The sequence below is a fragment of the Callithrix jacchus genome, chromosome 6 (genome assembly GCF_049354715.1).
Source record: "Callithrix jacchus isolate 240 chromosome 6, calJac240_pri, whole genome shotgun sequence".
NCBI classification, from domain to species: Eukaryota; Metazoa; Chordata; class Mammalia; order Primates; family Cebidae; genus Callithrix; species Callithrix jacchus.
The window spans coordinates 11,002,792-11,015,754 of NC_133507.1; the positions used below are offsets into that span (position 1 = coordinate 11,002,792).

Here is a 12,963-nt window from a genome sequence, read left to right on the forward strand (position 1 = left end):
CTGGAATGTTCTTTGTTCCCCCTTGCAGTTCCTTCCATTCCCCTGGATGTGCTCTCGGCGTCCAACTCCTCTTCTCAGTTAATTGTTAAGTGGAACCCGCCCTCCCTGCCCAACGGCAACCTGAGCTACTACATCGTGCGCTGGCAGCAGCAGCCTCAGGACGGCTACCTTTACCGGCACAATTACTGCTCCAAAGGTAGGTGCAGCAGCGGCCTGGACCGAGGGCATGACTCTTCCTTCACAGGGTTTGAATGTACCTGATCCCTAATATTACATGTATCAGGTAACATCGTAGTCCTCTGTTGGAGACCAGCTATCTTTTTTTTTTTTTTTTTGAGACAGAGCCTCTGTTTCCCAGGCTGGAGTGCAGTGGCATGATCTCAGCTCACTGCAACCTCTGCCTCCTGGGTTCAAGCAATTCTCATTCCTTGGCCTTCGGAGTAGCTGGGATTACAGATGCACTACCATGCCCGGCTAATTTTTGTATTTTTAGTAGGGACAGGGTTTTCACCATGTTGTCCAGGCTGGTTTCGAACTCCTGACCTAAAGTGATCCACCCGCCTTGGCCTCCCAAGGTGCTGGGATTACAGGCATGAGCCACTGTGCCCAGCCAAGACTGGCTGTATTCTTGATGAAAGGTGCTGAGCGCTATGATTTTTCCTCACAGGCATGTGTAACAGCTTTCATCCCACTCTTGTTTTGGCTTTTCTTTTCCGAGAAGACAAAATCCCCATCAGGAAGTACGCTGGCGGCTCCATTGACGTTGAGGAGGTCACAGAGAACCCCAAGACTGAGGTGTGTGGCACAGAGAAAGGGCCTTGCTGTGCCTGCCCCAAAACCGAAGCCGAGAAGCAGGCGGAGAAGGAGGAGGCCGAGTACCGCAAGGTCTTTGAGAATTTCCTGCACAACTCCATCTTCGTGCCCAGGTACTGAGCTCACGTGAAATTTCAGTTGGCAGAAGCTGCTGCTCAGGCGGGTTCTGCTGCCTTTCTCCCCACCAGGTAGTGTGTAAGTCAGCAGTGGCGGGGCACGGCATGATAGCCATTGAGAGGGAGCCACAAAAGATGACAGGTTCAGGGAAGTGAGTCCCTGAGAAAATCGGTCAGCCCTGAAGGGAACGGGGACCAGGGCTCGGTTGCTGGGGCCACCCATGTGACAGGTGCAGCTGCCTCAGCCCCAACCCCCACAGAGAGCAGGTGGGCACCCTGTGGTAGAGGCAGAGAAGGGAAAACTCAGAGCCCTGAAATCCGCTGCCTGGTGAGAGGAAAAGCCGGGATTTGGGCCCATCTCTCCCCTTCCCAGTTCTCTCTGCCGCCTCTCTCAAGCCTGACAGAGGAGGAGTGAGGCAAGAGGGAAAATAATCAGAGTCTGTGTTGGAAGGGGCCTGACTTCAAAACATAGCCAGGTGCCACAGGCATCCTTTCCAAGTAGGTTTGGGAAGCAGTGTAGGGGGACAGCCTGTGGTGGCTGTTTATTCCGTGGCTACTCTGCCCTTCAGAGCAATGCGGCCTCTGCCCCAAGGACTCTGTTCCTCTGCTGTGGTCTTGGTTTCTGTGGAGTGGGGACAGAAGCAGAGGAAAGCAAGTGTTCATAGCAGGGCTGTTCATAGGAGCCAGATCTGGAAACGACCCAGCGCACGTCAGCAGATGGGCGGCTCAGCAAAATGGGCTCTAAGCATACAGTGGAATATTATTCAGCCACAAAAAGGGAGGAAATTTGGACCCATGTTACAGCATGGATGAACCTTGAAGACACCATGCCAAATGAAACAAGGCCCAGACACAAAAGGACAAATAGTGTCCGATTTTATGTTGTGTGAAACATATGTAAGGGGCAAATGTATGGTGACAGAAAGCAGATTCGAGTTTACCATGGAATGGGAGTGGGGAGGGGAGTGGGAATTATTCCATAATGGATAGATTTCTATTTGAGGTGATGACAAGCTTTTTGGAAATAGGTAATGATGATAGTTGTACCATACTGTGAATGGAATTAATGCCACTGAATTGTACCCTTAAAATGATTAAAATGGCAAAATTTTATCTTACATATATATGTATTTTTTTAAGATGGAGTTTCACTCTGTCACCCAGGCTAGAGTGCAGTGGCTTGATCTTGGCTCACTGCAACCTTTACCTCCCGGGTTCAAGCAGTTCTCTGCCTCAGCCTCCCAATTATCTGGGATTACAAGCATGCGCCACCACTCCCAGCTAATTTTTGTATTTTCAGTAGAGATGGGGTTTCACCATCTTAGCTAGGCTGGTCTTGAACTCCTGACCTCGTGATCCACCGCACCCGGCCACCTTATGTAGATTTTATTTTGTTTTAACACAATAAAAAATACTGAACAATTTTTTTTCCTTTCAAAAAAGGATTAGCCCAGTAGTGCCTGGGATAGGAGATGGAAGCACAGTGGGGTCCCACGGCCCCTCTTCCTGAAAGATAATAGTGCAGATTTCGGAACTGACCTCATGCCTGAAAACTAGGCTGAGGAGTTGGATTTAGATCAGCATGGTACCCATGAGCCACCCACCAACCACGGTGTCCACGACGCCCCGCTGCCAGCACCCCACCCAGCACGTTCCCTTCCCCTCACTGCCCGACCCTGAGAGGAGCCTGTAGTGGCTGTTTAATCCGCAGTGACTCTGCTCTTACAGGCTTCCTTAGGCTATAACAACAAATGGTTTTTAAAGTGATTTTTTTTTTCTGCCAAGTGACCTTTTTGATATTTGCAAAATGGTTGAAATAGCTGTCTCACTTCGAGAAATCAGTAAAATGGGAACTAAAGACCGGTTAGAACTGGAGGCACTATTTCCTTTTGAAAGTGAACCTCTTCATTGCCTGGCGGCTTTCTTCCCCTCCCCTTCACTCTCACGGTTAAAACCACCAGAGCTGCGAGTGGGGCCTGCGAGCCCCTCGTGGCCCCCACCCCCACCTGCCCCACTGGGGGCGTCTTCTGCCCACTGATAGGTGGCAGGGCTTTGAGTGAGCCTTGAGGTTCAGTGCCCAAGGTTGTTTTCTTATCCAGGTTCGTGTATCACTGGGTGGTTCCTAGAAAGCAGAAAGTGTGAGGACTAGATTGCAAAGAGGTTTGGAAACTGGAACTCGATGATGTTTGGTGACCTCTTCCACGTCCTAATTAAGAATCGGTTTGGGACCTGGTCCTCATTCCCACACCCCGACTCTCTTTCCCTCCTTTTCTCCTCCATTGCATTGCTTCCCCCCATGGTCCTTTCCACCCAGACCAGCAGAGGCTCAGCTCGTGGCAGCTCCTGCCGCCTGCCACACAGGAGGATGGATTTAGAGTGTTCCAAGCAGGCTGGGCAGGAAGTTTGCTTTTCTCTGTCAAAGGCCATTGGTTACATTGCCGTCTTGTTCCACCATCCAGCAGGAGGTTCAGGTTGTGAGTTGAGGATTTGGAAAGATTTTGCTGAAAGGCCCCTGGCTTTCAGTTGTAGTTACAAGGCAAGACCTGTTTTTTTCCTCGTCAGATGTGGAGCACAAGACGAAGAGTCGTGAAGGCAGAGCTATGATTGACACTGACGGTATTAGTGCGCAGCGTTCGTTTTGTTGGGTTCAAAACAAGTTTCCGCTCTTCCACCTGATAAGTGTGTTTATCTGTCCCCCCACTCCTTACTTTATCTCTCCTAAGACAAGTCCAACTTGTGATTCTCTCTTTTCATGGATGTATATTAAGACAGTATTTTGTCCATGGTGAGAGGCCGTAATTTATAAGAAGCTCATGTTTGTTTTTTGCCCCCTACTGAGTTCTGGCGGAGTTCAGGTAGAGGAGTGTCCAGCTGACAGAACGACTGAATCATAAGGGCCGTCTTTCTGTGTTACAACGGAATTGTCCGAAAGCAGGTTTGATTTTTTTCAGTTCATTCTAAGAACAATTTGTTTGTGGGACAAAACCAGTTAAGTCAGATTTAGTTCCTTATATATTGCCCAGCATCTCCTGTATGTTTTCAGGTAGAGTGAAAGCTAGAGTTTGTCAAATTCGTTTCTGACGTCAGTATTTGGTGGTAAATGCCTTCCTTTGACTGCTGTCTTTGTTTTGTTAATCACAGAGTTTGGTTTCATAGCTAAAACCTTGACAGCTGTTGGAAAGTAAAAGCTTATCCAGTAGGGCTAGGTTGTATCGTGGGGTGGAGCAGGCAACGTGGGCAGTAATGTTCGCTGTTGGGCACACGATCTGGAAATGTTTACCAAAAAGTGATGCATGGACCATTGTGCTTTCCCCGTTCCTGCCTTCCAGGTAATGCTCTGTGTCACCTCCCTCCCCTCATCGCTGCCTTGATGTCAAGATGCAGAGCTAAGCACTCCCTAAAAGTGTGGTGTTGATACACAAGTAAACTCCTGAGTAGACTTAATGATGTCATCCGGATTAAATGGGCTGGGCTGGGCTGGGCTGGGAGAGGGGTCTGGACGCAGAATTATTTTGCAGTGCATCAAACCTAAGCAGCTTCTGACAGACACACGTGTATATTGTGCTGGTTCTAAACGGAGGGCGGGACATGTTGAAGATGTATTGACAAAGACGTTCCTGGCAGTAAATGTGGTTTCTTGTGTTTTCCAGTCCAGGATGCTTGGTTAGCTGGTTGGTTGGTTTGCAGCATGTGAGGATTGTGGCTTATCAGCCTCATGTCCCTACCCTTTCTCCCCCAGTATTGTGAAAGCAAATGTACATGCCCTGACCTTGTGCTTTTCTGCCTGTTGGAATGAGCATATCTATGCTGGGCAGTTTATGCCTTTGGTGGGACCCCATGTGCCACTACACAAAGAAGGGCTGTGTTTTCCTCAGGGGAATCCATGGGTTGAAAAGAACAGGGAGCCAGAAGCCCTTTCCCCAAGCCCCCTGCTCTCTCCTTCCAGGTTCTGGCCTATGGACCAGCCAGAAGCCTGCCGCGTGTTAGTTGAATCTGCAGTGGCTTCTGGGTTGCTCCATTCCCTGCATGAGCTTTCCCTCTCTGCTGCTGCTGCTGCTCTCTCCCCTACATGGCACTGATGAGCGTCTCATGTTCTGGGCTGTCTCCCTTATTTCCCTGGACAAATAGAATTCATCCCATTTGCTCCCTGCCTTTTGCCTATTCCTAAGACCAGTGACCCCCGCCGGAGGCCTCAGCCCCATCTTCCCGCTGTGGGTCCGTGGCCGACCTGAGGGTTGCCCTTTCTCCAGCTGGGCACCCCTCTCATATTTTGTTTGTTTTTGGTGGTTCCTGTAAACGTGAGGATTATGTTTGAAGGTTTCTAGGGGGCGGCACAAAGGCCATTTTTTCATATTTGACCAAAGCAGCGATTGGAGGGTCTCATCCTCGTGCCTCATCTGCCCTTTTGGGTGTGAATGTGTTTTTTGTGTGTGATGATTTTACACACTCCCTTTTGCTGTTCGGTTGTTCCCGGCCCCACTCAAGTCCATGACCAAGACTCTGCCCTCTCATGGGCAGGACCTTGGTGAGGCCACAGGCGCTCACTGCTGAGTGGGAAGAGGTCTGGCTGGGCTCCAGGGACCCGCGGAGTGTAGCAAGTGCACTCAGGGTTGGGGTGGGTCCGCAGACCCCAGAGAAGAGCCCGAGGGTCCATGGAGCTGCTTGCTGCTGGGCTCCAGGCATCTTTATTTCCCGTCAGGCAGATGCAAGGAGCCACCGCCACAGGCTTTCACATCCCTCTGTGCCAGGTCTCTGGGCCCTCTGCCACACCACCTCACCTCTTCCCTCCCGCCCTAACACATCTTAGTGCACCTGGTAGGTTTGTCACCTTTAATGCTTAACCATAAGATCTGTGACCAGATGGCCTGAGTGTTCTGATGACACAGCCAGGATTGCCCAGCCAAGCGTGGTGGTGACACTGTTTGCCTCTAGGTAGAATTGAAGATCCACTCTGAGAGCCAGAGGTTGGGGGCGAGAGTTTGTGTGTCCATTCTGTCACTTGCAGAGTAGAGAAAGCAAGATAATGAGGAAGGACATCCCCGTGTTATTCACAAATTCGTATCCAAGGGGGCCGAAGAGCTTCCTTTATTCCACGGTTAAGATGCTGCAGTTACCCTTACTCAAGTTGCAGAAAAGACGAAAGAGGTAAAAGCACCTAAAAGCCACATTTCTCTCTTCCTTGCAGACCTGACAGGAAGCGGAGAGATGTCATCCAGGTAGCCAACAGCAGCACGTCCAGCCGAAGCAGGAACACCACGGCCGTTGACACCTACAACATCACAGACCTGGACGAGCTCGAGACGGAGTACCCCTTCTTTGAGAGCAGAGTGGATAACAGGGAGAGAACTGTCATTTCTAACCTTCGGCCTTTCACACTGTACCGCATCGATATCCACAGCTGCAACCACGAGGCTGAGAGGCTGGGCTGCAGCGCCTCCAACTTTGTCTTTGCAAGGACTATGCCTGCAGGTATGGTATGACCCAGCTGGCCCCATTGCCACGTCCCTCACAACCCAGTGAAAATGGTTTTTATGGTCACAGGGTCTGACACCCAGGGCCAAGACCCTTAGTGTCAGGCCTGGCTGCTAAATGGTGTGTGATCATTGGCAGGTGGCATGGTAGACCACCTGCCCAGGGAACAGAGCCCTCGCTCTCCTAGTGACACCACTCCCAGCTAGTTTCTCCATAGAACATGCTGGGAGCAGGGAGCTCTCTGCAGGGCCCACCCTCCGCCTGCTACTTGGTTCACAGCATGCACTCCCACTGCCCTTTGCCCCTCTTGTACACAAATAAATTGAGCTGCCCCCTCCTGAGCTCTCACATATTCAGAGATGTCCCCAGTTAGTGGCCTTGGTCCAGAGTAACCACTGCCCCTCAAGGTTAACTCCTGGAGTAGGCTCCAGTCTTGCTTACTTAGTCTTTGGCTTTCCCTTGTCCGTAGACATTGCCTGTCGCTCGGGCATTGAAGGTGGTTGCCTTCAAAGACAGAACAAGCACTGCCTTGTTCTTGTTTCTTTAGGAGGCCTCAGGCAGTAGAAAGAGCATGGAGGTGATGGGTATCTGGGGCATGGGTTCCTCCTGGCACAGTTCTGGCACTGAAGTGCATGGCAGCATGCCTTGAGGCAATTGTCAGGCTTCCTGCCTCAGTTTCCTTAGCCCTCCTAGGAGAGACATAGCCAGCTGACCCCTCCAGTACCTTTTCCAGCTGTAACTTTCCGTGACCTTTGCTTATCACCTCATTGTTTATTGGTTCAAGAAGCAAAATCAAGAGAGGAACCACTGCAAGGTCAACCAGCAGCTAGAGGAATTGATGCCGGCAGGGAGGCTTGCCCTGCTCTTGGCAGCAGCCTCCCAGCAGCTTCCTCCCAGGCCAGGCTTGAGCCATCCTTTGTGCCTGCGTAAAAACTGCAGTTTCCATGTGTGGCCGCGGGCCACCGAGGGTCCCTGTCATAGCCGGCAGGGCCCCGTGCCCTGCTTCTGCTTATTCAGCATCTCTTCAGGGCTGCTTGGGTTTGGTAGCTTCACAAAGCTTTCTTTTTTTCAAGTGGTAGGCACAGAATAGAAGAAAGTTACTTAGGTTGTCAAGATTTTCCTGCTCTGCTTGGCAACAGGTTTTTTTTGTTGAGGGACTGGGGAGAAAGGAGAATCCTGTGGCATCTTGAGACGTGCAAGTCATGGGGTTGGTGTGATTCTGAACCCTCCTCTATGCTGTGTGTGTGCAGCCTGCTCAGGGGCAGGGTACGTGACTGCTCTCCATAGTCCTGCCCGCGTGGATGGGGGGTTATTCTCAGGTCAGCCCAGTGTTGGCCCCCCTCCCTGGGAACCCAAATCCAACTCTGTCACTTGTTTAAATTGTACAGACGGAGCAGATGATATTCCTGGGCCAGTGACCTGGGAGCCAAGGCCTGAAAACTCCATCTTTTTAAAGTGGCCGGAACCTGAGAATCCCAATGGATTGATCCTAATGTATGAAATAAAGTACGGAGCACAAGTTGAGGTAGGACTGGGGCGGTGGCCTGTGCCTGCGTGCATTTCCATCCGTTGACAGCATACGCTACCTTACTGCACAGGTTACTTCCTGGTTAGCGTAGGATTTAATAAAATATGCACCAAGTTGCTGAGGATTCAGGTCTTTCTACCCACTCCATATACTCCATAAGGAGTACTCCACAGTGTGCAAAGAACTAGGCTGCTCTTTGCCCTCAAGAAACGATTTCATTGTATAAGATAACCTTGTGGCATAGGCCAGATCAGCTCTTAATAACTTTTAATCCTTCTGGAGTTCTTGGTTACAAAAACGTTTGGTTAAAGCTTTTGGGTGTGCTTAAAGCTCCTTGAAGATGACCTTTTAAGACTTGATTTCTTCCTCTTTGCTGACTGTCGGGATCATTGTTAGGTGGGACGTCAGATCAGGCAGCTGGAGTCCCCAGTGCAGTGAGTTCAGTTGGCAGGCCCCAGATTTCTCCTGCGTTTATGGAAAATTGACATGTATGTTTTATTTCCCCAGGATCAGCGGGAATGTGTGTCCAGACAGGACTACAGGAAGTACGGAGGGGCCAAGCTAAACCGGCTAAACCCGGGGAACTACACAGCCCGGATTCAGGCCACGTCTCTCTCTGGGAATGGGTCGTGGACAGAGCCTGTGTTCTTCTATGTCCAGGCCAAAAGTAAGGCTTGTGGAGGGAGAAGAAACGTGGGAAAACTGAAAGCGAGCTGGTCCGGGATGAGGACAGCCCGAGTGTCTGTGGCTCTCGCACTTTCTGTTACAGTCGAGTTGCCGGCTTTCAGAAGGGTCATGCTTAGGTGCCGACAAACACAGGCACCATGTGTGACAGCTTGGGCAGGGCACATGCTGAGCTTTGGGTCCCTACCTCATGTGGCAGGCAGGGAGAGGATCTGAGCCTCTCTTCTGAAATGGCACAGTCACTGGAGAGCCAGAGGAGACCGTTGGTTTCAACCTGGCTTATATGCAAAGACCTTTGTTTTATTAAACGAAAGACATTTTACAAAACTTTGAATTGACCATTCCACCTCCTGCTTGGTCAGTAAAGCTAGATAGGGCTCAGATTCAGGGCTTGAAATCCTATGGGGTTAAAGGAACTTCAGAGGCCATCTGGTTCAGCCTGCTGCAGGGCAGGAATATCCATGAGAGAATCCCAGACCCTGCATTGCTCTTTTACAGCCCCCATATGCATTGGAGATACATGATGCTCACCTTTGGTGCAGACTGAGGAATGGGAGTTTATGCTCAAGTCATTAATAAGACAGAATTCTTAGGCTGTTCCATTTCCTAGAAACAGAGCCTCGTTTTGGGGTCTGTGATCTATGTAACAGCAACCTTTGGCTTCTGGGGTTCAGTGAACTTGGCTTGTTTTAGGGACAAGACATGCTCCTGTCTGCCTCTGCTGCCCCATTTTTAACTCTGTAAGTGCCAGGATGCCTGTGGGAAATCAGGAGTCCTTCCGATGGAATTTTTCCAGCAGAAGTTATCATGTACTACAGGGAAATGGATCTGTGTGCTGGCTTTTCTGTTGAGAAATTTTTCCCTATGTCAGACAAGACTCGGTCCTGATCCAGTTTATACTCACTTCCTCCTATTTAATCCTCAGAGGAGATAGAAGGTTTGGAAGCTTTCAGGCAACTGCCTTCCTTTTAGGAAATCTTTGTGTGCCTGAATACCATTAAATTACTCCTCAGACTTCTCTTTTCCAGGTGAAAGAATCTCAGGTCGTTTGGCCTTTTCTTGTAGCCCAATATCATATACCAGTTTTCCAGCCATTTAATCATTTTGTTGTTCTTCTGGATGTGTTCCAGTTTCTCCATGTCCCTGTTGAAATGTGAAACTCGAAAAGAACACAGTACAACCTGACCAGTAGTATAAGTGATACAAGCAGAAGGAATAGGCCTCAAGGGGGAGGAAAGGAAAATCTGCCTCTTCCCCTTGGCAATAATCACCTGTGAGTGTTTTTAGGAAGTACAAAATGCTGGAGCCTGCATCCATTTTGAAAGAGATAATATCAATAAAAATATCTTCATCTTTGATTAAAATAGTTTTAATTTTAAAAATTACAACAGCTTTAGTGGCCTTTAATGAGTAACCATGATAATGTTTTTTAAATGGCAAAATCATCGATAGGGGACTTAATGATTTGTGTTAACTAGATCTCCAGTGATTCCAAGCCCATTTCCACATAGACATTTGTACTTGGATGTCTCATAGAGGTGTCAGGTTCCTTGTGCCAAAACCAGAATCACAGTTGTTGCCCTCAAAAGGCCTCTTCTCTTCTTTGTTCCTTAGCTGGGTCCATGGCCTTGTAATGCATTTGTTACCCAAGCCAGGAACCTCACAGCATCCCTCACTCTTCTTTCTCTCCAGCCACCCATTCTTCATTCCAACCCAAGCCTCATGGATTCTGCCTCTTAAATGGCTCTGGAATCCAGCCCTCTATCACCACCAGCACCGCCAAAGCTCAGACTCCAGGTCCCTTGCCCTGGGGGACGGAGATGATCTGGCTCGGTAAGTCATGGCCCCAGGATGAGGCTCATACACTATGATAGCTCATAGTGTATTTTTTTCTTTTATCTTTCTTTTTTTTTTTTTTTTCGATGATAGCTCATAACCTATGAGCCTCAGCCTGGGGCCATGACTTACCAAGCCAGATCATCTCCATCAGTCTGCCTGGTGTATAGACAAGGATCAGTGATGTCTTTCTAAGTCTGAACTGGCTAATGCAGAGCATGCCCAGGAGACAGGGCATGTCCCGCCAATTCTCCAAGACACGAAAGTGTCTCCTCTTACTGCCAGGTCCCACAGACTGTCCTCAGCACAGCCATTTCCCTGGAACTTGAATCGGATTAGTTCACTGCTGGGTCTGAAACCTTTCGCTCACTCCTTTTAATCTGCAGAATAAGGTTGAAACTGCTTAGCTTGGACAGGATCCATTGTGAGCTGGCCCTGACTTCCCTCTAGTATCATCTTAGGATGAAAGCCATTTCCACATCACCCCAAAAGAAAGAACGCGTATCATAATTTAGTTTTTTCTTGGGGAGCTTCTCCGGACTCCCTATCTCCTCTCCCTTCTTCTCTGACTCCTTGCCCTATGTGAAGTCCACTTTTCTAGTTGTCATGCTATCTGTGGACACTAATTTCCCATGTCCCACAGAATGTTCCAGGTCCATGTTTCTGGTGCCTAGCCTAGCATCTGCCATACAAGTGCTGGTTCTGATGATCAGTGGTCTTAGTGGTCTTTGTGGTCTTAAACTTATAAAAGGACTCAGATGTTTGCAGCAGCATTGGAAAGGGGTGCTAGCCAGCGTTTGCGTGTATGTGCGTGTTTATTTTAAATTGTCTGTGACTATCTCAAAGATAAGAGCCTGCAGAACTTGAGCACTATACCTAGACGTAAGAATTTCTACTCATTTTATGAAAAGGAATAGAAATTTTCATTCTACGCATGAAAATGAATAGAAATTTTTGCTCTATTCATTAGAAATGTGGCTGCTGCATTTAAGGCCTTTTAAAGGTGTGAGACCAGAGAGACCACTTACCATTCAGAACGAGCGCTTGTATGGCAGATGCTAGGCTGGGTACCAGGGACATGGACCCAAACCCTGGAACACACTACAGGATGTGAGAAATTAGTGTCAATATACGCATTTTCACTAACAGTCCTTAAACTGCATGCAAAGATTTTCCTTCAGTCTGTCATTGGAACTATTACCCCAGATTATACTGTACGTTAAAAAATGAGTACATGCTTCAGTCTGTACATATTTACCCTTTTTTCAAATAATTGTTTGTTTGCCATGTTCTATTCCTGACACCATTTACCTTTAGGAATTCCTCCTCTGTGATGGGGAATATAGGAATATACAGATCTTTTTTCATACTTCAGACTGAATGTGAAAAAATGAAATGAGCAGATTGTTCACCTGGTGATATTTTATCATTTCCTCTTTGCTGCAGCGGGATACGAAAACTTCATCCATCTGATCATCGCTCTGCCCATCGCCGTCCTGTTGATCGTGGGAGGGTTGGTGATTATGCTGTACGTCTTCCATAGAAAGAGGTCAGTGATGTGCACAGTTACGGCACTTTCTGTGGGCAAGTGGTTTGATGATTTGAGTATGAGTGAAGGTAATTTTCTGAAGATTTCAAGGAAGTATTTTATGGACGGGAAAACCTGATTTTCCCATCATGTGTTCTTCACAAGACAAGAGAACCTTTTCTAATGATTTTTCTTTTTGAGACAGAGTTTTGCTCTTGTCGCCCAGGCTGGAGTACCGTGGTGCAATCTCGGCTCACTGCCACCTCTGCCTCCTGCGTTCAATTGATTCTCCTGTCTCAGCCTCCTGAATAGCTGGTATTACAGGCATGCGCCACCATGCCCAGCTAATTTTTTGTATTTTTAGTAGAGACGGGATTTTTCCATGATGGTCAGGCTGGTCTTGAACTCCCAACCTCAGGTGATCTGCCCTCTTCCAAAGTGCTGGGATTACAGGTGTGAGCCACCACACCTGGCCTTTGCTAATGATTTTAACAACAGCCAAAATAATTTTTCAATAGTACATACCTTCCCCTGGCTGGCTTTTCTAGTACACAGATCCTGCCGCTGGTGTATGCTTTTCCAAATGTGATGCACTAGCCGTCCCAATCAAATAAGCCTTTTTATTTACAATGAAGTAAAGAAACATGTTTCTTAAAAAGCTCTAATCTGAGGCCTCTGAGGAAGCCAGAAGATGTGTTAGCACGTGTCTACTGGCCTCCCAGGCCAGAATTGGGAGTGTAGACAAGAGCTGCTGTAAACATTAAGCTCTTCCCATTCTCTTCTGATACTGCATGAGACAGAACAAATGAAACTGTTGTAACCAAGATGAAAGCATATACAGAATTGGATGGAGGTGGGGTTTCATTAATCTATATTTAATCTTTTTGACAGAAGTAACAGCAGGCTGGGGAATGGAGTCCTGTATGCCTCTGTGAACCCGGAGTACTTCAGCGCTGCGGATGGTAAGAGTCCGGGCCGCCATCACT

General features: G+C 48.4%; 1 protein-coding gene across 4 annotated transcripts in view; it reads left to right on the plus strand.

The window, feature by feature from the left end:
• The window catches only part of IGF1R (insulin like growth factor 1 receptor), a 495,490-nt gene that overhangs the window by 453,158 nt on the left and 29,369 nt on the right, over positions 1 to 12,963 (plus strand). For all 4 annotated transcript variants that reach the window (XM_078375984.1, XM_035303721.3, XM_017973274.4 and 1 more), the window contains 7 exons: positions 29 to 196; positions 722 to 926; positions 6,115 to 6,398; positions 7,790 to 7,926; positions 8,437 to 8,596; positions 11,896 to 11,998; positions 12,869 to 12,939. In XM_078375984.1, coding sequence (XP_078232110.1) covers positions 29 to 196; positions 722 to 926; positions 6,115 to 6,398; positions 7,790 to 7,926; positions 8,437 to 8,596; positions 11,896 to 11,998; positions 12,869 to 12,939 — 1,128 coding nt within the window. The remainder of the gene's footprint in view (positions 1 to 28; positions 197 to 721; positions 927 to 6,114; positions 6,399 to 7,789; positions 7,927 to 8,436; positions 8,597 to 11,895; positions 11,999 to 12,868; positions 12,940 to 12,963) is intronic.